General features: G+C 46.2%; 1 protein-coding gene across 3 annotated transcripts in view; it reads right to left on the bottom strand.

The window, feature by feature from the left end:
* The window catches only part of NFIA (nuclear factor I A), a 250,563-nt gene extending 225,594 nt beyond the window's left edge, over nt 1-24,969 (bottom strand). For 2 of the 3 annotated variants that reach the window (XM_034063559.1, XM_034063558.1), the window contains exons 1-2: nt 24,640-24,734; nt 18,490-19,021 (exon numbers count right to left, since the gene is read on the bottom strand). In XM_034063559.1, the coding sequence (XP_033919450.1) occupies nt 18,490-19,021; nt 24,640-24,666 (559 nt within the window). In that variant the 5' untranslated portion in view covers nt 24,667-24,734. Of the gene's footprint in view, nt 1-18,489; nt 19,022-24,639 lie in introns of all 3 variants that reach the window. The other variant, XM_034063557.1, reaches the window with a different exon arrangement.
* Nucleotides 24,970-25,296: the final 327 nt, after the last annotated feature.

The raw sequence follows: 25,296 nt of genomic DNA on the forward strand, positions 1-25,296 counted from the left end.
TTATAATGCAATCTTTAAAAGAGAATATGCAAAACCAGAGGGCGAGATTCCTCTGCTTCAGCTGCTTTACGGTCCTAAGTTCACTGTGATCTCTGTTTTGCCAAGCTTTTCGGTACAGACTCAACCTTGAGTTAAAACTGAGCTCAATGCATGACCCGACTCAATCGATCAGCACCTACTTGCAGACACCAGCAGATAATCTCCATCCAGAGGGCACTGAAGGGAGGGGATGCTAAATCACAGGGATGCAGGAAGTTTTATTAGCTTAATGCACATTCACTCTGACTTAGCTAATGAAGCTGCAACAAGATAATACAGGAATGAAAATATGGTCCCAGAGACTGAGAATGCTTTCATTAGCACCGGCACCGATCAAAACCCTGTGCCACCCTCTGTCCCCACTGGCTAATAAGCTTCCACGTGTCCTGTCCCTGCTGAAAACCCCAAGCATAACTTCATTTACCACCAGTATCAACAACTCACATAGTGCCTTGCACCCACACAGTGGCAAAGGCACATAAAAGGGTTTTTTTAGCAGCCAAGACCTAACAAGTACAGAAAAGCAGCAGGACTGGTCAGTGGAACTGTTCTAATCTACGCAGGGTAGGAAGTGTCAAAGGGAAAAACTCCCCTTGCCTGCAGCAGCTCTGGCCTAAGCTCCAACAATCCTCTCTGACTGCAGCAGGCAGAGACCAGGAATCAGATGTTCAAAGCAGACAGATCAGAGTGCCGGCCCTGGACTTAACCACGAGCACTGGAAGCTCCTCTAAACCACCGCCCCAAAGCCATAACTGGAAGATTAGATGTGGTTTTACTAAATAAATAGTATCAAAACTTTATTTTGCAGCTCTCTTGCTCTGCATTTCTGTATTCCGAGATAAGGGCAAAAGTTTGCAGTGGCCTTGGCAAGTATGAAAGCACTTGAGAGAACCCGGGTGGACCAGCCACCTCTGCCAAGGGAGGACAGAGGGTCTCTGACCATCATCACTATTGTCACTGCTGTTATTTGGCCTCTTCACACCATTTTACAAGCCTTCTTTCCCAGGATGGGAGCTTTCAGCCTGAATTGGATGTAATCTCCACCCCAGTGCCCACCCCATCCAGAGCAGATGAAACCAGGGTTCGCAAAGGAAGGGATGAGGGACACAGACCTGGGGTTTCCCAATTCCATCAATACCCCACGGACTCCTCACCTGACAGCTCTGCACCTCCAATAGCAAAAGCAGGATGTTTTGAAATCTTGCACCTTGTAAATAGGAGAAGCTCAGCCCAATCATAAAAATGTAAAGTATTAATTAATAGTATAACTTCAGTTTGTATTCCAGCTCCGACATAATGAACCTGCCAATTTTGATTGCAAAGTGAAAACTCATCTCTTTATTTTGGACAAATAGGGTTAAGCTTCTTAAGCAATTCTTTGTTGTTTTGACTTCAACAATTTATGCAAATGAGATGTTAATTAGGGTAATTGTAACTTAAATTATGCTTGTGTAAACCTCTCCATTGGTAGGAAAGTGTGGGAATCCAGACAACTGGTATTTAAAGCAGCTGTACTAACTCACTTCTGAAAGCAAAGCATACCAAGATCACTTTCATGTCTTTACAATTTGTTTTTATGAGGTGATAACATTTTTACAAATACCATCATTTTTGCTTTTTTATATTGTAAGTGACAGTCTGACATTTTACAACTGGCTTATTGAAAACAAGAATTGAGCACTCTCGCTGTAACGGACATTAACTGCTCAATAGAGATTCACATGCTAATGAGGTGAGAGGGGCTCCAGAAAGTTTTGATAAATGCGACACACACTCTAACTAGCAGTGAATGTGAGTTGACAAAGAACATCTACACCAGGGTTCAATAAAATGTAACCCTTTAAATTAATCATACTGGCAGTATTTAATAGAATGCACAACAATCTCTTTTCTGATGGCTATAAAGCAGAAGAAATGCAAAGTCTCGACAAATGAAAGTTCCCACATTTCCCTCTTCACACTGCTACTTCCATTCGAACTTCTACAATTGTTGAAAAAAGGTAGTTACTGTAAATAACAAAGTAGGAGGTTTAATTGTTTCCTTCTTTTAAAGCAGGATGCTTTTCTTCACATTTATTTGTCCGGATTCTATTGAGCAAATACCCCGACCCAAAAGATTGATCATAAAAAGCATCACCGGTTGCGCTCGGAAGGAAATTTAAGGATACCATAGAGCAAAGAGAGGCTTAAATGACCAGTTTTCTGCCGGGCCTTTATTCAGCCCAACTTAGTGAGTTTTTTTCCCTTTCACTAAATACAGCTTGAAGGAAAATACACTGCAGCAGTTAATCAGAAGCAGAAAGTGAAGCTCCGAGGCTTCTTTCACACCAAACTCCCCAGACTTTGCTGAGATTTGCTCCAATGAGAGGCAAAACTGGAACACGAGCTCCAGCACCAAAGCAGGAAGGTGCAAAGTTTTTCACCATGGTTGCCTTATAAGTTTGGGTTTTATTTTCCTGTCCTGCAAGTTCCGACCTGACAACACACGAGCCCATGAGATCCCAGGATATGAAAATATTGGAAGGCCGATCGCAGCCGCTGCCTCCATGCATTACATTAAGGTGTTATTTCTTCCTAAAGCGACAATCCCTAATACCCTTTTTGGGTTTAGCCCATTTTAATCTTGGCAGGAAGTGTAAATCTGTGCGCTCAGCAGCATCGCAGCCTTGCTGGCTGTCAAAATTCTGCCTCCGCCAATGCTTGAGAGGTATTCCTGTCATAGAATCATAGAATCCCTGTCATTTCACTGGGGTAGGAGACTTCTCTGTCTGACACACAACATCTCCCCATGTAGTACATTATGCCAAAACGCCGGCAAATGCACCCTGCTCACGGCATTTCAAGCCATGTTGGTAACTCAGGCTTGTGCTCACAACAATTCCTGATGGATATGCAACATGAGGAGCCCATTGCAGGCAGCCTCATGGGCAGAGGAAGGAAAATACCAGTGAATGAGCCCAGAAAAAAAGAAATCATAGAATCAACAAAGTTGGAAGAGACCTTTAAGTTCATCAAGTCCAAAATCTGACACCCATCTCCCTGCTGCCTTTGGACTTTATGAGCTTACTCCTGTCCATTTTGACTTGATCAGCAGCTTGTGTTCAGCCCTGGGAGCCTGCCTATCTAAACACGTGGCCGTGCTCCCGAAGAGGTGTTGGGAGCTGCTTGACTTCTCTCCATGCAGGAATTGTGAGCCTGGAAAAACGAGTGAGCAGAGAAAGGCATGCTGCAGTTCAGAAATGGCCATTTAGCCAAATTGCATACCTGTGCTGTGTCAGCTATATGGTAGATTCATCTCATTCCATTGGTCTAATGGATAGCAATTGAATTTAATTAGCAAAACTACTTTGACTTAGTCTCATACTGTGCTGAATGTAATGAAATCTTTCTCCTCTCTCTCTCTCTCCCCCCTCTTTTTTTTTCCCCTCAAATAAAGAATGTCCTTAACTGCATTCCACCGTTAGAATATTAAAAGCTATATATGTTACTCCTAAGGACAGAGTACAGCCACCCCCTTTCCACAGGCTTTAGATTTAGTTATTGTATTACATAACATAAAATAATTAAAAAGATACTTCGATAGTTACACACAGTATAAATTCAATTACTGCGATGTCTCCATTAAAAGCACTTTTATAGTATGAATAAAATGCAAATCCTCTTTATGGATCGATACCAGAAACATAATTCTACTCTTCATCCTGAGAAGGAAGTTAGCCTTAATAAATCATCCTCATAGATTAAAATTGGCGGAAAAAAAGTTTAAAAGATATGTATTTGAGGGCAATTCTCTAAAGCACAGGGTACTCCTATTTCTTCTGGGCTCATTTTTTAGCAGCGAGGTTCACGGGCTGCTTTCACACAGACCCTGCCAAGGAGAAGGATGCTGAAAAGAAAAGCCCTGGCTGTGCTACCCAGCACCGAGGCCACTTACAGCTCTGCCTGGATTTATTGGAATGCCCCAGATCCAGCAGCAAGAAGTTTGCAGCAACTCATCCCCCCCAAAATAAAAGTGTAAAGAAATTCCTCCAGATGAGTTTGGAGGGAATATTACCACCAAGCCTAACTTTTGCCTGGCTGGGCACAGCGAGACAAGTTCCTATGATTGATTATTGTGGTATCTCTGTATCTCTGACTTTGAACCATAACCTTTTTTGCGCACAATGACAGTTGGGACCTACCATTTGCCATCTGTAGAGATGGTGGGGGAGAAAAGGACTTCGCTTACATTAATCAACCAATTAAGAACAGACTTAAACAAAACACTAAAGCATAATAAAAACCTGACTGCTTAATAGCTTTCTACTTTTAATAGTTGCCTTCCCGTGGTCTGCTGATGGGAGTAACATTGCTCTGTCCAGACCCTGCTGTGGATGGGTCTCTGGCTCCAGGACTGGGCACTACCCGATCTCAAATAGAGATGAGAGGGTCTTCTGTTCTGGGCACAGCTGAGTCCACGACAGCAAATGAAAAAAAAAAACAAAGATAGAAAAAGGAGGGAAAACAAAGTTTGGTAACACAAGTTGTAAATCAGAGCTGCACAATACAGACGGGCTCTCCGTCAACTGCAATCATTAGAGAATTATTTTCCTGAGTGTAAAATCAGTAAGTAATCAAAGACACAAATCAATGCTTCAGTAAGAATTAACCTTTCCTTTCAAAGCTCGGGGCATTATCAAGAGACCACATATATGGTGGTTGCCCCCTCCGTAATGGTTGGCAGCACTTCCCGAAGGAGAGACTGAAATAGCAGCTGGATAACAGCAGTGGACTCTGCACCCAGTTGCTCCAATGAGGTTTTGGAGATCCACACACCCAGCACGAACAGCTCCGAGACTGATTTTGCTCTCAGGACAGTGGGTAAAACCACTTTTGTGCAAGCTGGGTTTGGTAAGCAGATGCCTTGTGCAACGCACACTCTGCACTGCAGAAAAGGAGGGAGACCTCCGTGTTTCCAAACTCATCCTTGTTTGTGACTCCATCTGATGTGGTTGTGTTGTTAGCGGCTGTTTGCAAGGCCAGGACTGAAGCTGGACTGGTATTACCAAGAAGTGTCAGAGCAGCATCTCTAACAGCTGCTCGTTTCTGCTGCTTCTGAGGTACCCATCGGTGCAGCTCTTAGAAGACCTCTTGGACTTGTCCACTTAGTGAAGCTATAGCATAGGACACATTCATACTGGTTAAAGATAGTCACTTATTAGAAGGAATCATCTTCAACTTGAGGTATTTTACATATGCCCAGATATTGCTAAATTGTCCCTTCACCATGACCCGCAAATAGAATGGGCTGTTTTCTCAGTAAGAAGCATTATTTATGGACAAGGTGTACAAAACCCTCACAAACGGCCCAAGAGCTGATCAGCCAAGAAAATGTACAGTCTTGCTACAATAAATATGTTTTTGTGATATTTAATAATTGAAATTTGGAACAAATTTGTAGACGTTGGCCAACACAGTCTCTCCATCCTCGTGCTATGCGTCTCTTTGTCTATTGTTCTCTTTAATACATTGCATCTGTAAGAAAAAATTGCAACCTACTTTGTACAATTACTGCACTGAAGTCCCAAGTAATCTATCAAGTTGTCATACATTTTCTTCACATTAAGCCTTTCTAAAATCTTTCTTTTTTTCTACATTTCAAGGAAATGTAGAAACGCAGAAGGAAATTTACTCGACCCCCAAAAAAAAGAAAGGCCCAGGGAAACATGTCGTTCATCAAGTCTGGTAACAAAGAGGAGTTTGTGATACCCTGTCAGGAGAGCAAATAAACCCCAATGTCTCATGCAAAAGTTTTGGGAGGTTTGTAAATCAACTAGATTCTGAGCAACAATAAACCTGCATCGCATCCAACTGGGCTTTGGAAAAACTCCCTCTAGGAAGGTTCTTCTTACGGAGGTTTGCTGAACCCCCTTTCTGCACCACTTGAAGGCACCCCTGAAACAGGCTGCTGAGGTTGCCGATGGTCATCCCCACCAAAGGAGGGACAATGGCATGACTGGAGCCGACACGGCTTCCGGACACCGGGCTGGTTCATGGAAAAGCACGGCATTACCAAAGGCTATTTATTATTAAGGAAAATGCTTTCGTCTATTGATGGCACCCAGAAACAATGAGCAGGAACACGAAGCAACGGGTGGGTGAGAGGGAAGGCGAAGGGAAACCGGGAATTATTTCAGCTGGAAACTGGATGAAACACCGGGAAGATGTGGATTATTTTGCCTACTAGTTTAAAAACTCTCAGCATTGAGGTTTGCAGCATTTGGGTGACCATCTCTATCACAGTGTGCAGAAATACATAGGTACTGTCTTCATTTCCATTAGTCCTCAGATAAATGATAAAGAACATGATAAAGCTCTAAGGACTGGAAGAGAGGGATCCCTCTCCTATGAACTACAGGGAAAAATTTTATCTCCAACTCTCCCTCCCTCTTTCCTTCATTGCCTCCTCCAGAAGAGGTCCCTGCGAAGCCAAGAGATCCCCTGCATCCCCTTGGAGCCCCTGCAACACCCAGGTACCATGGCTGGTCATTATATGCCATCACCTTTGGTACTGTAAACTAATTCAAAACAAAGCCAAAATGACAAGTGGTTTTCCTTCCGGGGTTTCCAAACGCCAAAGCCTCACTCCACAAACCCGGCTCGCGCCGTCGGTCCCACTTCTTGCAAAACAAAGAAATCCATTTAGGCTCCAGGAAATCCCACGTGTTCCCGTAACTAATTCGAGCCCAATTGCATTTGTGGTATTGTCAGGTCTTTAGGACGATCCTGTGCCATTCCCAATGTAGGGAAAACCGTGTGCTTAATTATCTTCTTTAATAATTCCATGGTATGTGATTTATTACACAGACTCCTTATTTGTAAACAAAATCAGAGCCCCAAATGTGAGAAGATAGTCGCACTTCCTGGCTAAATAAGAGGCAGACAAAGCGCCCTAATGATGCACCAAAAACGCTAACCAAAAGTGTACTCTTTAAAAAGATCACCAATTTAATGCTTTTTGTATTTCATTTATCAGCCATGTAGTCATCATTCCCCTCCCTACCACCATCTGTACACACTTTCCCAATAGACCATCACAGCTGTCCCGTTTCTCACACAAACAGTACCTTTTATATGCTTCCCAACTGTTTTTAATAACTGTTCTGTGCACAGCACTGTACTTCCTTTGTTTTCATTCTTTTTTCCCTTCTTTTAAAATATGAAAAAGAGATATAATCCAAACAAACAGGTCACTGCAGCAATCAGGATAGGAGGCAATTAAAATGTTAAATGCTTCTGTGGCCACTGACCCGTCCTCGAGCCGCGCCAGCGGCCCCAGCACGGAGCTGGAAAGTTCCCCGAAGTTGCTAAGGTAGGCAAAGCTTGTTCAAAGGATGAGGTACATGAGCAAGACTGCCTGAGTAATGCTTCATCCCTTTTAATGAGGAAATAGTATTAATATTAGATACTGCTTGTGCAGCCAGGCAAAGTTTTGTGAGGCTTTTAAAGCACATTTATCAACTCAAAGATATCACTGCCCCGAGTTTCAGAACCACATGGACAGAAACATCCCATTTTCTTTTCAAACTCTGACTCATTTCACTCTTTCCAAAAGTGTGTTTTCCAAGCGTGTCCTGGCTTTGCATTGCTGGTGCTCATGCCTTCCCTAATCCCATCCCTCCTGCTGGAACCCTGAGCCAGGCTGGACCGCACAAGCTCAGTGGCCTGCAGCAGAGATGAAGGATAACTGAGGATAACTCAGCCGCAAGCCCTGGGAAATGAAACCTTTTACAAAGGGCAGTAACAGGGAGAGATCCAGCCAGGAACAGGGAGAAAAGTGGAAGTTTCTTAGCAACCCATTCCATAGAAAACCTTCAAAAATGAAAACTCAATATAATTGTGTTCTCCGGGGCCATGCCCGCAGCATCCCACTGCAGGGAGGTTTGCACATCCCACCCTGCAGCACACAGACTGCCCTTAGCTCCGCACCATATGGGACTGCAGCAGATAACCAAGCTCCATGTGGGACAGGGACCCTGCTCATCTCATCCTCATCCCACAGGCAGGCAACTTCACATCATGGAACTGCTCATTGATGAGACACATCTCATGTTTTTATAGAGGAGTGTATTATTAAAGACCGCATATGTGGAAAACAACTGGTTCACTCTCAGTTCCCATCACGATGTTGACCTCCAGCTTTTGACCAGAAAAAAAACAAGGTCCATGTTTCAAGTGGGCACTGAGCATATTATTTTGCCTGTATATCACACTCACATATCCACATTACAAAGAACATACACCTTGAGGATGCACTTCTGAGGTGCAAGTCTGCATCCCCAGACGGCATTTGAGCTCCGTGGCTGGGTGTTTCTAACTGCATTTTTGAGGCTGATGTCCTTCTTTACAGGAATAAAAGAGGCCTTTACCAGAAAAATATCACTTCTTATCTGACTGCCCTGTGTTTTTCCCAACTTTTCCAGCAATACCCAACCTACGAGCCACTATTGAGGCTGATCGTCCGCCAGCCAGGCAAGCTGCTGAAGAAGCTTTCAAATACAATGATGCGGGATTTACTTTTTAGCCAAGCAACAACTACTTTTTACTTTTTAACATAGAAACAAACATAAATAGGTTTGTTGGCTATTTTTAATGAAGTCCTCATCACGTCAGGAAAAGTCCTTGCCATCACACAATAAGAGCATTGCAGTGGCTATCCTCCCTAAAAGGGATCCCAACAATAGCTGGGCTTGAGAAAAGCATCCCGATACAAAGAATTCATTCTTCTGATTTACTTGAAACTACTTTGCCTTAAAAGAAAAGAAGAACTGAATTACATTTAAATTTTACCCTAAGTTTCCAGCATCACTCACGGATTTGGCTGTTTTCTTCCATTTCTTTCCCAAATTAAAATCTTACTGGGTAAAAAGATCAGACAAAATTCCAAGCGAATATCCTTAGGATGAAATCCGATGGACAATGTACTTCTGCATTAAAATCTCCAGCAACTGTTCATCTTGACAATAAACGGAGCAACTATTTAACTTGCCTTTTGATACCTTTGCAGGGGTTCATCCCTGTTCTTTCAGTGCATTACAAGGTATTTTGTAACACACATACTGGCTTTAAACACAAAAATGGTAATGTAACCAGACGCGATGTTTATTACAAAGCTCACACAGCTCATTATCTGCCCCTCACACACAAGACTAAATCTGTAGACACAGGAAAATACAACATGAATGAGGCTGTCTCAACACTTTACATGTAATTCTTCATCCTTTCTTTCTCCTGATACCATGAGCAGATTGTGCACAGTGCCTGCACTCACCCTGCAAACCTTCTACTTGCTGGTTTGTAGTCCGAGCCTACAAGGGATGTATGGAAATGTCTCCCTATGAAATGTTTTTCCCAAGTTTGCAAATACATTTTGCACCTAGTAATGATCCCTGCAGCTCCATGGTGGCTTTCCTGGGCTCCTGTTATTTAGACCATCGTCTGTTACTTAGAACCATTTATGTTGGAAAGACCTTTATGATCATCGAGTCCAACCATACTTAATGTGCAGCCGCAGTGGCTGGGATGAGATGTGCAACACAGAGGCTAGTGCAAAGCACATTTAGATTTTGTTTAGATACTGATGCTATGAGCATACTATGAATATGATGAATGGATGCAATGAAGGAGCAGAACAAACACTAACTACACCTCTGCGGCCAGGGCTAAGTAGCAGGTCCGGAGGATTTGCTGTCACCTTCAGCTCTCACGGGTGATGCTGCATTAGCTTTATGCCTCGTGGAAGGTGCGCTCCATCCACCAGCCCTGCCTGGACCCTGTGTATCACCAGGGCTCAATCAGCACAAACTCAGTGGTGCTACCATCCAGCTCATGGTGTAGGTGGGAGTCAGGGATGGAGACAACTTGCCACGGGATGCGTACACCAGGCCGAGTGAGATGGGCAGGAGAAACCCACGGACTGGTAACACCAGGGGCTTCGTGCTGCTCTCTATGGGTGTCTTGCTAGAGGAGACCTGAGGGATACACCCTCCTGTGATGCTTTCAAACAACCTTTTTACATCATCAAAAAACCCATGGCACCAGCGAGTTTTAGCTCATCAACCACACAACCACCAGGTACCACGCTCGCACCACTCTCAGCTCACCTGGCTGAGTAACCCTGCCTTGGATACCCACCAACCCCATGATGATTGTGTGCTTTGCTACAGATATATCTCACCCCAAAACATGAACATGCTGAAACATCCAATCATGTTCTGGCACGCATGCAAAGAGGAAAAAAAAGAGGAAAAAAAAGCCCATGGCAACAAAGACGACAGCTTGCCAATGGCAGCTGCTGCACGCACACACAAAATTAAACTATATTCTTCTGAAAAGGGATATTATTATGGCGTTTGTTTCCCCTCACCCATCACCCTCACCCATCCCTCACAAAATAAAGGGGGAAATATCAACACATATCAAACATGAGGAGAGATGGATCAAAAAATAACGAGAGAGAGAGAGGCACTGCCCTGAGCAGGGATGGGATGGAGAACGCAGGGTTTAACAGGAGATCCAGCTGGGATTGGAGCTGGATGCATGGAGCCGCCTTGAAATGTTGGCTCACCTATGGGAGTTACATGGCACGTGTGAGTAAAACATTCAGCTTTTCTACTGCGGGAAGCTTGTGGATGCTGAATTGCATCAAGTTTGGTCAAGCCAGCCCTCAGCTACAACACAAACCTGCTTATATACATTAAATGACATCTGATGATACTTCTCTTTGCTTCCTTTTCCCAGCGTGGACTGGGATGCCTCCCGTGCTGCTATGCAATGCACGAGATAGCCGTCTCCTCACTTGTGAAGATAAATGTCATATCGGACCTCTGACATCATGTATACTCCAAGTAATTATTTTTGATATCATAAGAGTGGTACAGGGTGCACAATAAAATTAAAAAGTAGAAAGCAAGGTTAATAAGATTATGGTGTTGGGATAATAGGTAATGCATTTTGCAGTATATCCTTAAATCTGCCCTCTCAAAACATAATTAAATAACTGTGATTTATATTTTAAAGGAACTCAGACACGCAGTGTATCCTCCTACCCACACATGCTAATTGCCTTCAGCCCCTGAAAATCACACAGTTGTTTGCAGCTTTTTAATCCTCCTGTGTAAATAACCCGACTCAGGTCCAAGTTATGAACAATAAAGTCCAGGAAACTTTCAGACGAGTGTGTCATTAAACCCGTCTTGATTTTTATCTTGCTAATCTAATGGCATTGATGTGGACCGAAGCCCGCCGGGAAGCAGGAACGACTCCCCGGGGCCCGTCGTACCGGCCCGAGTGCCCATGTGCCGGCTCACCGTGACACCCGGATAGCACTTGGACCGGGAGAATGGATATTAAGGATCCAAAGAAGAGACCAAGACACTCTTAGAAGGATCTAATGGATGTATAAACTCAGGATTCCTCTTCCTGGGCCTTTCTGTGGGTCTGTGTGCACTGTAGTGGTGCAGGGACTGCGGGCAACATTGCCTACACGCTTCACGATAGGCAAAACTCAACTGTGCCGCTCTCCATTTTGCACTCGCACGTGAAAGCCTGGCACACAAAATGGAGGCCCTCGGCCCTCATGGATTTTACAGTCAGCGGCTACAAATCCAGCCCGAATTCGCTCGCTCTATGGCAGCCACGTCCTCCTCCAACGTGCCATGCATGGGGCTGAGCATTGTCCATCCCCTGGGTGGGGATGTGGAGCGATGCTGGTGAGAAACGCTTCCCAAAAATACATAAATACACTGTTATCTCTCCAAAATTAATTACACTGTGATGAGGGGATCGGCCCCGGCAACTGGGCATAAAATACTGCAACCCCCCCAAAGAACTTGCTGGGATCAAACTGCCCCTCACATCATGGGCACCATGACCCATGTGGTGATCCCAGCCGGGCTTTTTGGTGGCCTACAGTAATGGAGGTGATAATTCACACTCAGCAAAGCTGAAATGAGCGAAGAGCATCACATGAACGGAAAACCCAAAGCGATTAAAATGAATTTTAGTCCACCGACAGCTCTTATCTACCGAGAGCCCTCACTGTCGTGAGGAAACCTTCAAGGTCGGCTGCTGTTAGGAGGCTAAAATAATTTGCCCTGAATTTACAGCCTGTAATTTAATCAGCAGTTCCAGCCCTTGCCTGTGTGGAAGGGAGCGGGGGCAGAGCCGGACCCGTGGCTCCCATCGAGGATGCCCCAAAAGCAGTTCCCAAGCCCCGGAGGATCCAACTTTGGGATATGTCAAAGCACAGGCTTTTGCGGAGGAGTTGAGGGTTTACAGAGCACAGGGCTGGGGTTGATTTGCTGGTTGCAAAAGCCTCTGCCGGTGCCTGAACCCAAAGCATTGAGGGGAGGAGGAGCTGAGAAGAAGCTCAAGGCATGGAGAGTGAGGGATGCCCTTTCCTTTACATCCGAATGGGGGAGAAAATACATAATTGTAATAATAAGTAGCGGGTTTTAGGCACAATTAGGATTCCACTGTCTCTTTGAAGGGTTTGAAAAGCTGACACGATGTTTTGGGTTCTCCAGATTCAGCTTTGAGGCCTCAACCAAGAGAAACATTCAGCCCCGCTGTGTACAGCAGTGACCACAACAAAGATTGTGGTTTCTCCCACACTCGCCTTAAATAGATCTAAATTAATGCTATTCATCATTGGGTGGAAAAGAAGGGAAATATAAAAGTGCAGTCACTTGTAGAAAAGCCAGCAGCATTGGGCAACTTTCTTACCATTCAAAGGCTTTTCCTGCTCCTGCACCTCAAAGCCCACCGGGGCAGGGAGGTATGGAAATAACGCACCCTTATACCGGCCGAACCCATCACCTGGAAAACATCCTGGGCACATGAAATACATCTTTAACCCGTGTTTATTTGTTGTTGCTGTTGTTGTTGTTGGAGAAAAGGGAAAGCTAAACCACATGACTGAACTCCTGCCAGGGGTTCGTGATAGAGCAGACCGTCCCGAGTGCCGCACCAGTTAGTATCTGAATTATCACGGATACTCACCGGCTCAGTTACAACCGCGCGGGGAGAGCAGTTGTCCCACCTAAATCCTGCTTCTGTCAGCTACCACCCTGCTTGCGCTCCAGAGAACATCCCGTCCCGCTCCCAAAGCGGGGAGCATCGATAGATGGAGATATCTCTGTGCACCACATAGGGTGTGTGGATTCCGGTGTTTTGTGCACACCCGTGATAGGTGGGTGCGTGAAATTTGGGGTATAGAGCTGTAGCTGTCATCTCCCCACCTCTCCCAACTAAGATACAGACCCAGGCTCCCACTGCTGACTTTTTATGGGCACCTTTACTCAGGCTAAAGCAACGCAAAATCTGCCTTCTCCTGGTATTCCTTGAGAAACACAGCGAGATGTCTTCGTTTCACTTTTGTCTTCAGAGCTACACATGTCTTACTATGGCAAAAATTAATGTAGGAGAAAACCTCAGCCCCTATGAGCCCCAAATATTAAAATCTCAGCTGAAACTGAACTTCACAGGTTCCCCTTGGCAAGCACGGGGAGCCCTGGATAGGAAAAGTGCATGAAATACCTGCTGCGAAGCTGGCTGAGTAAATGTAATCTGGCTGTAGAAATGTGTAAGAACCCTAAACATCACAAACAAAACTTTAAGGAGCATTTTGGATGTACGCTGGAACAGCCATGGGCTGTGAGTAGATTTTTTTATGTATGGAGGGCATGTCATGGATGGTTTAAAAGTCTTTAGATATGTGTAAAAGCGACATATATATTACATATTATCTCCACTGAACAAACACCATTTGAAATGTGCCCCTTTTTAACTACCATTATGAGCTGTCTAAAGAGCATTTTGGTTGAAACTTGGGAGGAAAGAATGGGGAGGGGGGGGAAAAGCCCACTGATCTTACACCTGCTCTTTAGCAGTGGGAAGTAGGTTCTCAATCTGTTAACATGACCATCTGGCCAATCTGCATATCACGGCTATCTGGATTACTGTACGATGGAATGACAATAACGTAGCCAAAACAAAAGTAAAATGCATCAAAACCTAACAGTGGCGGGGCCCTTTTGATTTTAAATTAAATAATAAATGTGGTATCACAGCAAAGCAGGAAAGTCAGCTAAATAATTAAAACCGAGCCTTCGCTACGGCGTAATTAAGCAAACAATATGGTGTGTGTGCTTCTATAGGAGCCAGCAATAGTTTCCACCGTCGAGCGCTCCACTTTTTGCTCAGCAGCTCTCAGGAGTTCAAGACGCTGCGACAGCTCTTTTGGTGATGTACAGTATTGTCAGGACACCTCTCACATCCCTGCAACACGCCGGGCCGGCTGCGGCTATTAACAGGATTAATGCAGCAACAATCAATACCAATTGTACTAAAAGATTACAACGCAAAGCCTTGTGTGTACCTTTTGGACTCCCCAGTACCTCCATGGGTATTTTGGCTATCTGCAGCCGCTTCCTGCACTAACTAATCTTTGGATTATAACCATTGATACATTTTTTGCAGTGGTCCAAGTGGAAACATTGTATATCCAGTGATAGAACCTTAAATGGGTCTGCTTAAAGTTCAAGGTCATGTGCTATATACTATTGCCCAGGCAATTAGCCATAAAGCACATTCAGTCACTAAGTAAATTTTCACAGGCGCAGAAATAAGGCTGACTTCTCGCATCTTCGCTGGCTTCTGTTCTAAACACCAATGGCAAAACAAGCTCGTGTCAATAAAACCCTACCCGCGGATTTTTCTTAAACTTGGGATTTTTAAACATCCTCCTGAAAGATTAAAAGATTTTCTCTGCCACAAATACTTCGCTAGCTTAATTCTTGCCCAAAGCGCATAAGGATGGCTGTCCAAAACACCAATCCGGGCATTGCAGCATCGCCTCCTGGCCTGCCATCCAGCTTCATCCACTGCAGAAGCCTCAAAAACCTCTGACCTCTCACCAAATTTAACTACTTCCATTGCGAATCTATTCTCCCATCTGATCACATTAGCAGAAGGAACTCCAAAGCAGTAAAAAACTCCAGAAAGTTCTCGGTTGAGTGCCTACTAATGAACAAAGGTTAACTTTATCTAAAAGGTCAAATGCCTGGTGGCTAAGGTTGTGACCTTAACAACTTAAATTGTGACCTTGCCACGTGCCTAGTATATTGTAGATTCTGATACAGATCATCTGGTAAAGGACTGGTCATAAATTAGCTTTACTGTTTGACTCCCACAAAGAAAACGGTTTGCCACAATGGTTTCCAACTTGTCATTTGATACAAGCGCAGAATAAGTGAAAACTAAAAAGCCAGCCTAAGTTCAGGGTATGAAAATGCCGCCTGCTTTTAGTTAAGCAGATTAGAAACTGCAAACTGAGAGCAATACTCTAGATTTCAATCCGTTTTTTGGTCAACCTCTAATTCACCAAACACCCATCTTCCTTTCCTTTCATCTTATTATTTTTTTTTTTACTTTTTAACAAAAATGACATGTAGTTTGCCTATTTGCGTATTTTTGTTTCCTCTTTCCAGCCAGTTCTTAAAGAGAATAATTGATTTCAGTAGCTTTGTAAGAAGCACTATTTAAATCCGTGCACATGTGTTCCCTTACAGATGATAGTGCCTACTGAAGAAAAAGCATGGATTCAAAGCAATAATTATCGTACATGTTTAGAAGGAAAGGGGCATCTTGCTGCTGAAGTCAACTTGAATAAGGACATCTTGGAAGAGAATGCTTCCCCCCCATAAAAAAGAAGAAGAGTAGAGGGGAGAAGAATAAAAACACAAGAAAAAGAGAAGCGAGCACTATGGGTGAAAAGGTCACAATCGTTTTGGCACGTATCTTCAAGCACGTTTCGGAGTCTGTGCCTCCTGCCAATACTGGCAACTTCTCAAAACTTTTAAGGAGGTAAAAACATTGTTTAGTGTTTACAAATCTTCTGTACTATAGCAGATGCTTGTCAAATCCGCTATATGTAGGTTGACCAGCCTACCTAATATTTGCGCTGGCGACTTCCTCCTTATACCGAAGCGGTCCATACGTTTGGGGAGCGAGGCCCGATGGAGACAAAGGATCCCTTAATATTTTTTCCCTTTTCTTTTGTAATTTTCCTGTTGCGCACCCGGCACAAGCTGCCATTACTGCGGGTCTGCGGGAACCAATGGCTGTCAACTTGGCCAATGTTCAGGTGTAACAAAGACTGCTGGGAAACATCGGAGGGGGGAAAAAAAGGGGGGAAAAAAGGGGGAAAAAAGGAGGTAGCCTATATGGGAGGCTTTACATACACCTCTGTGAAGCGATAGAGACAGCGACCATGCTGCGCTACCTCCTAAAAATCATTTTGTCCCCCTCCCCGGTGAGGTTTAGCAGGGAATACGCCAGCACACACTACTGCATTAAGAGCACAATGCGATGCGTGCCATCAGCAAACAACGGCCAAAAACGCGACGCGGCGCGGTCGCTGCTCACACAAAACCACACATCTACCCCCAAAACCCAAGCCTAAGCCTTGTGCTAACATCTAGTCTGAAGAGCGATCAGCGCAATTGCTGCCTGTTGACGATGAAGGCAGAAATAAAGGAGTTTGCTATCAAGGGTTCTGTTTGCCAAGAGCGTGCTGATAAGATGGTATATCCCTTATCACAATGCCAAACTTTTATAATGTCTATTGCCTGGCTGTTACAACAGGGAGAGGATCCCTTCAAGCTCCTCAGAGTACCTATGAGTATGTTCCTTTTCTCCCCATCCTACATTTTGTGACCCTACACACAGGCTAAACCAAGACCGCTGGTTTCTGTGAACAGCTTTTGTACCACCTAAAAGGCTGCTTCGCACTTGGGAAACACAATACGGACCAGTATTTACTGGTACCACACTAACTATGTATCTAAATAATAAAACCCCACATGCCATACAGCAGTAAATAGTGTTTTCAGCAGTAGGTATCAAAGTGCTTTAAACGCATCACCCAGCTCCAATGTGAAGAGGAGGAAACCAAGGCAGACAAAAGGGATGCGAGTTGCCAGTCTCCTCAGGGATGGTGATGGAACGGGAAGGGACCCACAACGCTCCAGCCCCAACTCCCTTTGGTTAGCCATTACTTGGTAATCCATCCTTCACTGTGCTCCATAATAAGCTGCAGAGTAAATAAATAATTTCCCACAATATTTGCCTGCTTCCCCTCCACCATAAACGTACCATACGATCCACCGCATCGCACCGAAGTGCAAAGTAAATGTTGCAGCCTATCTGTAGGAAATACCGTGAGGATACTTGGAAGTTATTGCCAATCATACCCGCAAAATCAGAGCCCCAACACAGCCAATTGCAACAAGGACTCCACACAGAAAAACTTTGGAGTTGCCGAAACTTTCCGCGAGACCCTCTGGAAGAAGTTGGCATTGGAGATGCAGGCTCCCAGCGCTGTAACTTGCTCAGCTTTCCTACTGATACATATTTGTATAGAAGCGGTTTCTACTCATACGATTCCTCTTCCCTCTGCTCTTCCTTTTTTCCAGCCCCTCAACTTGCAAGTAAGGCTGAAACCCATGAGAACCTATGCATACCATACGTGAAAACTGGGGCCTAGCACTACACACACACACATTTTTCTGCGATAGAGTCACTCAGGAGAACTACAATAGCATATTATTTTAACCAGCCAACGTACTACACATCCTCTGAGCACACCGAGTACCAGGGTGTACCTTGCGCTGCAGTCGGAGATCCCAAGATTTTCAACACATGCAAAAACATCTCAGCTCCCCCCCTCCATAAGCAGAATATTATCAAACCAGGAGTTTGTTTCAAGACCTGCTCAGCTGCTAAGTGTATACAATGTGATGTTTTAGGGGGGTTATGTGTCTTCTTTTCCCCAGAGTTAACGCTGGGGTTGTTTTGTGGCCGCTCAGACCCGATGACTAGGTTTGCTATCGAGGGATCATCTTCGCCTTTCCCTCCGAGCCCAATCCTGCGGGATTTACACTCCCCATTGCCGTGGGGTAAGGATATGTGGTACTCCTGACCTACAGGCCTCAGGCACTTGTAGCCCTCTCAGACTACTTTGTGCATAACATGGACAAACTTTTATTTTTAAAAAATCAATTAAAATCTGCTTTCTCCCCAAACCAGGATAACAAAGGAAGCCGCGTCCGGCTGCAGTCCCTCCAGGACAACATTTAGGATAACACCTGTGAAAGATGCCTGAAATGCCGTTATCCCGGGGAAATCGAGAGCCACTTTTACATGGTTGCACCTTAAAAACCCACCAGAAAAATCAAATGGGTGAGAAGGGAGAGTTTTGGCATCCTTGGCACTCTCCTCACCGCCCCGGGAGGGCGATAACCGGCATTCCCTGCTCCCTCCCCACCACATGCAGCTGCCGCCGGGATACGGCACCCGGCATGGAGATAAACAAAAAAGTTGGAGAAGGTGGTATAGAAAAGCACTTACCTGCTGCGTGCACAAAGTATGCCAAATATAAATCGAGTTCCTTAACAGAAACTCCTATATGGTGGGGCTGTACGCACAGCCCAGGGTTAGAGCACTGTGGGGACTTTACAAGGCGCTCGCCATCAGTACTTTCGAGCGGAATACCTTTAAATAAAATCACCATAACAAGGTCCAATCTCCAGACCTTATCTGCCTGGCGAAGGCAGTCAATTCTTCTCATCTTGCCCTTCTGGTCTGGATTGGAAAGAACGCAACACGGAGGCTTTTTTCCTGTGACTGTGAGAACAAAATCCTCCCGAAATTCAGGCCTGATATCTTTCCGGAGCTTTGCCAGAAGTCTGGATGCCCATTTTTGCTTTACCTCGGGTTTTTCACTTAGCAGTTCGTCCTTCACGGCTCTCTCTTCCTCTTTTGACATGCGTTTTTCATGTTTTTTGAAGTATTTTCTTTTTCGGGCTTGCAGGTTGAACCACGTGTACGCAAACGCTCGGACGTGAGGCAGAAGTGCTTCGATGAAGGGATGAAATTCATCCTGCAAAAAGTTACAGAGAAGGGGCGATGTCATCGAAACCATCAACAAAAAAGCTGCCAGAAACGGGGCTTTCCCGGGATGGTGGGAATTAGGAGGCTGTTTGGATGTTTTATGGGCTGGAGGGTTTGTATCCCTTCCTGACAGACCCCAACCTGTCACCGCCGCATCAACCCAAAACCTCTTCTCGCACCTCCCCAAAAATAAGGTCCAACTTCAACCGAGGGTACAACGATGGGGCCCTTTCTCCAATTCCCAAATCGCTTTAAAAACACAAGGTAGAACAAGTTAAAAGCTAAAAACCCCACTGCAAGTCCACTTGCGGATCGCATATCTCCCTTTGCTCTCTCCCTGACCCCGCTGCTTGCGGTGTAGCCAGCGTATGCCCGCCAATTTGGCAAATCCTAAACATTTGGATGCCAATCAATGTTTGTATGGGGAAGTCTAAAGTATAGTGAAACTTTCCCTAAGATATATTTGGAAATAGCAGCAGGCAGTATAGTAAAACACCAATATAGCGGCATATACGAATACAATGAAGGGTGGTTTTCTCTCCGGTTCCTAAGCGGTGAAGGGAGTAGAAAGCAATGTGGCCAATTTATCCAGCACACATGGCAATAACTAATACTAAAATCCTGGAAAATGCAAGTCTCGTGAATTAATTTTTATTTTTATTTATATTTATTCAAAAGAAAAAATTAAAACCTGAAATTCAGACTTATTTGGACAAATCAAACTCTGAGGCTTTCCATAAAATAAAAATAAACGGGAAAAAAAGTAAAATACAGGAACAGAAAACCTGAGCGCAACTTAAGCAAATACACAAAGGATTATTATTTTTTCCCTTTATGCTTCGTGTCGCATTTTTATGGACATAAAACTAAACGCCCTACTTGGAAAGTTAGTTTGGCCATCCAGAGACACTGCTTGCTTTGTGTAACGATGAGTTAAAGATCACCTCTCTTCCTTGGCACATAAATAATCGTGATTAAAAGTGTGCCGATGATAAAGAGATGGCGAGAAAGACGCAGACGCACCCCAATTTTGTTTAATAAAATAATAGTATATATCCTCCAAAAGTACTGCATAAATCAGCTCAAGAGATCAAAACATATTATAATATGCTGGGGCCACACTTCTTGTTTTATTCGGAATAAATGAATGACCAAACTCCAGGCTGCACATAAAAACATATATAGCCTGTGGGGCCTGATCCAGTACCGCGTGCCGGGGACATCCCTGCTTCCAGGGGCCGAGTTCCTCCTTTTCTCAGGATTGGGCCCTCCAGGAGGGGAAAAATAGAGTCATTTGTGTAGCGTTTCCCCCAGCCGGGTCAGAGCCTCCCGCTGCCCACCCTTGCGAGGCACCACTGGGGATTTTTCACAGTAACTAACTTTTCTTCTTGTAATTATCCCATGGAGTGCATTTCCGACCCAAATTGTTTCAGGTCATGCAAATATTGCTATTAAAGCAGACATCTTCCTTGCTTCCAACACCTTATTTCACCCTGCATTTCCTTTGCAAAAACGATGAAAAATTGAGAAATCAATAGCAGAAATACCCATCAGCAAAATCCTGTAGTAATTCCAGAGCTGCTGACTCCCCAAAAGCTCCCCTTGCACTTACTCCGAGTGCCCCCTGAATTGTAAAGACTTATATCTATGGGTGATACCACAGCGTTTACATCTTTTACTTTCAACACAGATTGCTAACCCCCCCCCCCAAAAAAATGGCACAATGTATTTCCCTGTGGCACAGCAGAGCGGCAGTGACCGCGAGGACTGTGAATGCTTATTAAAATAGAAGCAGGTAAAACAAAATAAATCAGTCGGATGATTGGCACATTCCGGATTTTTTTCCCTCCCTCCTCGAGTGGAAAAGATAAGTTTCAAATTTCAATAAAGTTGGAGGGGGGGGGAGAGAGAGAAAAAAAAGGAGAAGGAGAGAAAAAAGATTGCTGCGAGTTTGCAGTCGGCAGATTCAAAAAGTGAGAGGAGGCACAATCCCAGCACATGGAGCTGCTCGCACCCACCAGAAACAGCTCTCGCAGGGAAAGGGAAGGGGGGGGAGAGGAAAAAATAATCAAATCTATAAAAACTACAGGTCCCTACAAGCTATTAAAAATAATAAACCTCCCTTCTGATCCCTCTTGAGCTTCCCCCTTCGCCACTCAGGGAGAGCCAGGGAAAAAAAGGGCCTTTTGTCAAGTGGAAGTTTATCTGCGAAGGTACACACAGAGCAGAGGCTCGACAGACCCACAGCGAGCCAGGGGAGCGCTTCGAGCGTCCCTCGTTTCCAAACACGTTCTTGGTACATCCTGAAATATTTCAACTTTCCTGCTTTAAGCAGTGCTTTTGTCCTGCCTGATCTCATGTGCTCGGGACTTTTTTGGCTCGACGTTGGATGCTATCCAAGAGAGAGTTGCTTTAACCTGCGCTAAAGCTGATTGCAACGATGCGAACCTGAAAGGGGAGGTAGAAACAACACCCCCCCAACCCCCCCCCCGGAAAGAACTGATTTAAAACCCACTTTAAAACACTTCAGGGGGAGGGAGAAGGGGGGGGGGGGGAATAAAAATGTGCTTTTTTCTTTTTGTGGTATGGAGCCTATGGCTGAAGTAAATGAGAGGAACCGCTGCTCGGCGCGCGAGGTGTGCACAGTGTTAGCCTCCAATGTGTCTGTTCAAAATGGTGTACGAGAAAAGGTTCATGGCTCAGAACCAGACCAACTTTCCAAGTGTCCTGGTAAACTCCAAATCCCACTGCTTCCACCTCGGCGGCGAGGTATTACCAAAGGCAAAGTGGAAAGAAAAAGCAGCCAGGGCTGATCAAACAAAATTGGGCTGGAAGCTTTGGGGGGGGGGAAGAGGGGGAGGGAAGCACTTTCTGCACAATACGATTACTTATTTCAGTGTTATTATAGGGCCCCTTCCCGAAAAAAAACTTTGGGGAATGTGCCAGTGCAAGTGTGCTAAGGACTGGTCTGCAGGCTCACTGTAAAACAGGAAGATTTTAAGTAACTGATGGAATAGGAGCTGATCTTTGCCTCTCCCCAAGTTAGCTTTAAGGGAAACTTCCAAAGTGTTTGATAAAGACATTTGCTTCCCCCCCTCGGTGTTTGATGGGCCACCTAAAAAGAAAAGGCACCAGAAAGCTGGGAAAGTGAGAATAAAAAGTTTCCTTTTTATGATGATGATGATGATTTATCCCATTGCACTACTCTCCAAAGTTTGTGGCTCCAGCTCTTTCCCGAGCACAGCCTGTTTCCAAGCAGCACCTCAAATTTGGGCCGCACCATTGTGCGGTGCTTCTCCCCCAGATTCCCTTCCGCTCTCCAGTAAAGGTATGAAAAAAGAATAACAGATACATAAGAAACAGAATTAAACAACTACGATGAAAGAGACCCAAAAGCGCTTGCAAGAATATAACACTGCAAAGGAGCCTTTGGAAACAATATATTTCTGCTGATCCTTTTGAAATGAAGCCAGCTACAGTGCCCCTTGTTAATATATTTTTTTACAATCCATTTGCTTGTAAATCTATTTGGAGCTGTGCATGTGTCCCTCAACTATTTCCTAGATCTTCAGCAGATATGTAAATGGAACGATGTTTAGATTTTTCCTGACAGATGATACAAAATGCTCGTGCCTTTGCAGTGCCAGTGTGCGTGGATAAATACCGCTCACAACTCGCGTTTCGGGCTCTTTTCCTTTCCTAACCCACTTGCGAAAGATTCCCTTTAAATCAGAGGCAAAACTTAACACACACACATGCAAAAAAAAAAAAAAAAAAAAAAGGAAAAGGAAAAAAAAAGAAATCTCTGTCCCAAAACTCACATCAATAAAAGCTCCTGAAATGGGAAAAAAAAATATAGGAAATTGTTGTGATTGTTCAAGGCTTGTCCCTTTTTTTCCATTAAAAAATGACAGAAGCACCTAATTGATCCTTTGGAGAGAAGAGTTTGTCAGGAGGCCTCTAATCCTCATCTTACTTTTCCAAACGTGCAACAAGAATGCGAGGTTTGAGTGCAAGCACAGAGCTTTTTTTTTCCCCTTATTTTTTCCCCTATTTTTTCTTATTTTAATTAAAATAAAAGGGGGACACACACAACACGACAACAGGGGCCGGGGAGCACCTAAGCCATGGCTTTATTTTGCTGTCCTCAATGTGTAACTGGGCCTAGTGCACCCCAGCAGCAGCCGTGCAGCTGCGGAGCGATGCGGAGCGCGGCCGGCCCTGCAAGCAGCCTGGTCCTCGCCCTCCCGCACCGGCACGACTGACAAAAAACAGGTATTTTCCCCGAGCTGGAATTCCAGGAGCAAACTTTGGGCCAGCCGGAACGCACGCTCGCATCCCAGCCTCTCCAAAACTCCCTCCGCTCCCGTTTTCCTCCTGCCTTTCATCAAGTGTACGGAGGGTTTTTAAGCCCGGTGGAGTTTTGCGCCTTCGCTCCGGCTTCTCCTGCAGAATTTAAGGGAATGAGGAGGGGGGGACGGCGGTGGAAGAAGGGGATGAAACTTTTGCAGCTCTTGGGGAGCTGCCTCCCCTTCTCGCTGCATTTTTCTCGCCGGGAAGAGCCTGGAGAGGCTTTCTCACCGGGAGAAAGAAAATATTCAAATTAAATTAATAAGAATAATGTAGTCAAAATCTCCTGCAGGAGGAAATAATCTGGGGTTTGAGTCCACCACAAAGCATTTCCTCGTTAAACCATTATATCCTGCTAATTGAAGGTGTGTAATTTAGCGTCCTGCAGCAGAGCGCGGGGAAAAAGACCGGGGGGGGGGGGGGGGGGGGGGGGGGTGGTGTTGGGGGGGGTGGAGAGTGCAGCGGTGCCCCGCGGCCGCGCAATTCGGGGCATCGCGGAGTGACACCCCCCTCTCACCCCCCCCTACGGCCCCGTCCCGCAGCAAAAGTTGCGCCGAGTCCCGCAGGGGGCCCGATCCGCGGGCGGGGGGGGTGGGGGGGGTAGGACACACGCGGGACAAGTTTGCGGGTGTCCCCCCCTCCTCCTCACACACACACACGCACACGCTCCGGTGCCTGCAGGGTCGCGCTGCGCGGGTGCGGAGGACACCGCACCACGCTGCGGGAGCGTGCCCAGGTGCGCGGAACGGGGCCGTCTGCGCGCCCGCGGAATGAAAGGAGGGGGTGCGCTTGAAGCACGGAGGAATCCCATCCGTGTAACCCCGAGCGGGGTGTCCGGGCAGTGCGGGCCGGGCCGTGCTGCGGGAAAGCGCAGCGGCCGGTAGCGCTGCCACGGGGCCGCGGTGAGGGGCGCGGGCGGCGGCGGCGGCGGCGGGCGGCGGCATCGATCGCGGATGACCAAGCACGGCGGGGCCGTGCGGGGCGTCCCGCAGCATATAACCCCCCCCCCCCATTAATTAAACCATTAATAAGTAGGCGCCATTAGCCATGTGCAGCCACAAATGGCCGTGCGGGAAGGGGGGGGGTGGTGGTGGTGTGGGGGGGGTGGGATGCAAGCGAAAGGCAACAAAGTTAGTTTCGGCGAGCGGCGTTTCTGCCCCTTTCCCGGCGCGCACACACCCCGCACCACGCTCACACGCAGTCCCGCACACCCGCACCCCGCAGCGCCGGCCCCACCGCGCCCCGGCAGCCGCTTACCTGGGTGAGACAGAGCGGAGAATACATGACTGCTGCGGGGGGCTGCGGTTTGGAGGTGTGCGTGTGCGGGAGAGAGGGAGAGAGAGAGGGGGAGAGACAGAGGGAGAGGGAGAGAGAGGAGGGGAAAGAGGAGAGAGAGAGAGAGAGGGAGAGAGAGAGAGAGAGGAGAGGAGGGGGAGCCCCGAGCCTGCTTCTTGCTTTCACATTTCCAACTCTGCCAAACTGCAGCCAGCGCGGAGCCGCTCCATGAGCTGAACTTTAACCCCGCCTCGACTTTCCCGCACTACGCGCTCGGCATGCCTGCCCCGCGCGCCGTTAAAGGCATAGCGCACGCTTTGCGCGCCCCCCGCTACGCTCCCCCGCGGCCTCCTCCTCCTCCTCCTCCGCTCCGCGCCTCTCCGCGCCGCTCTGCGTTGCCCTTGCGCCGCGCCACCCCGCTCAGCGCTGCGCTGCGCGCCGCCCGCGGGGGGCGGGGAGGGGCGGGGAGGGGGCTGCGGCGCATCCGCCTCCCTCCGCCCCAACGCCCCGCAGCGCGGGCAGCCGCGGAGGGGACGGCGGGGACCGGAGCGAAGTTTCCGCGGGTCTGAGGAGGGGGTTCTGCGGGGGGTTGTTGTTATTATTTACTGGGGTTATTTGGCCTTTTTGGGGCTTGTTTTG

This window comes from Melopsittacus undulatus, chromosome 6 (genome assembly GCF_012275295.1).
Source record: "Melopsittacus undulatus isolate bMelUnd1 chromosome 6, bMelUnd1.mat.Z, whole genome shotgun sequence".
NCBI classification, from domain to species: domain Eukaryota; kingdom Metazoa; phylum Chordata; class Aves; order Psittaciformes; family Psittaculidae; genus Melopsittacus; species Melopsittacus undulatus.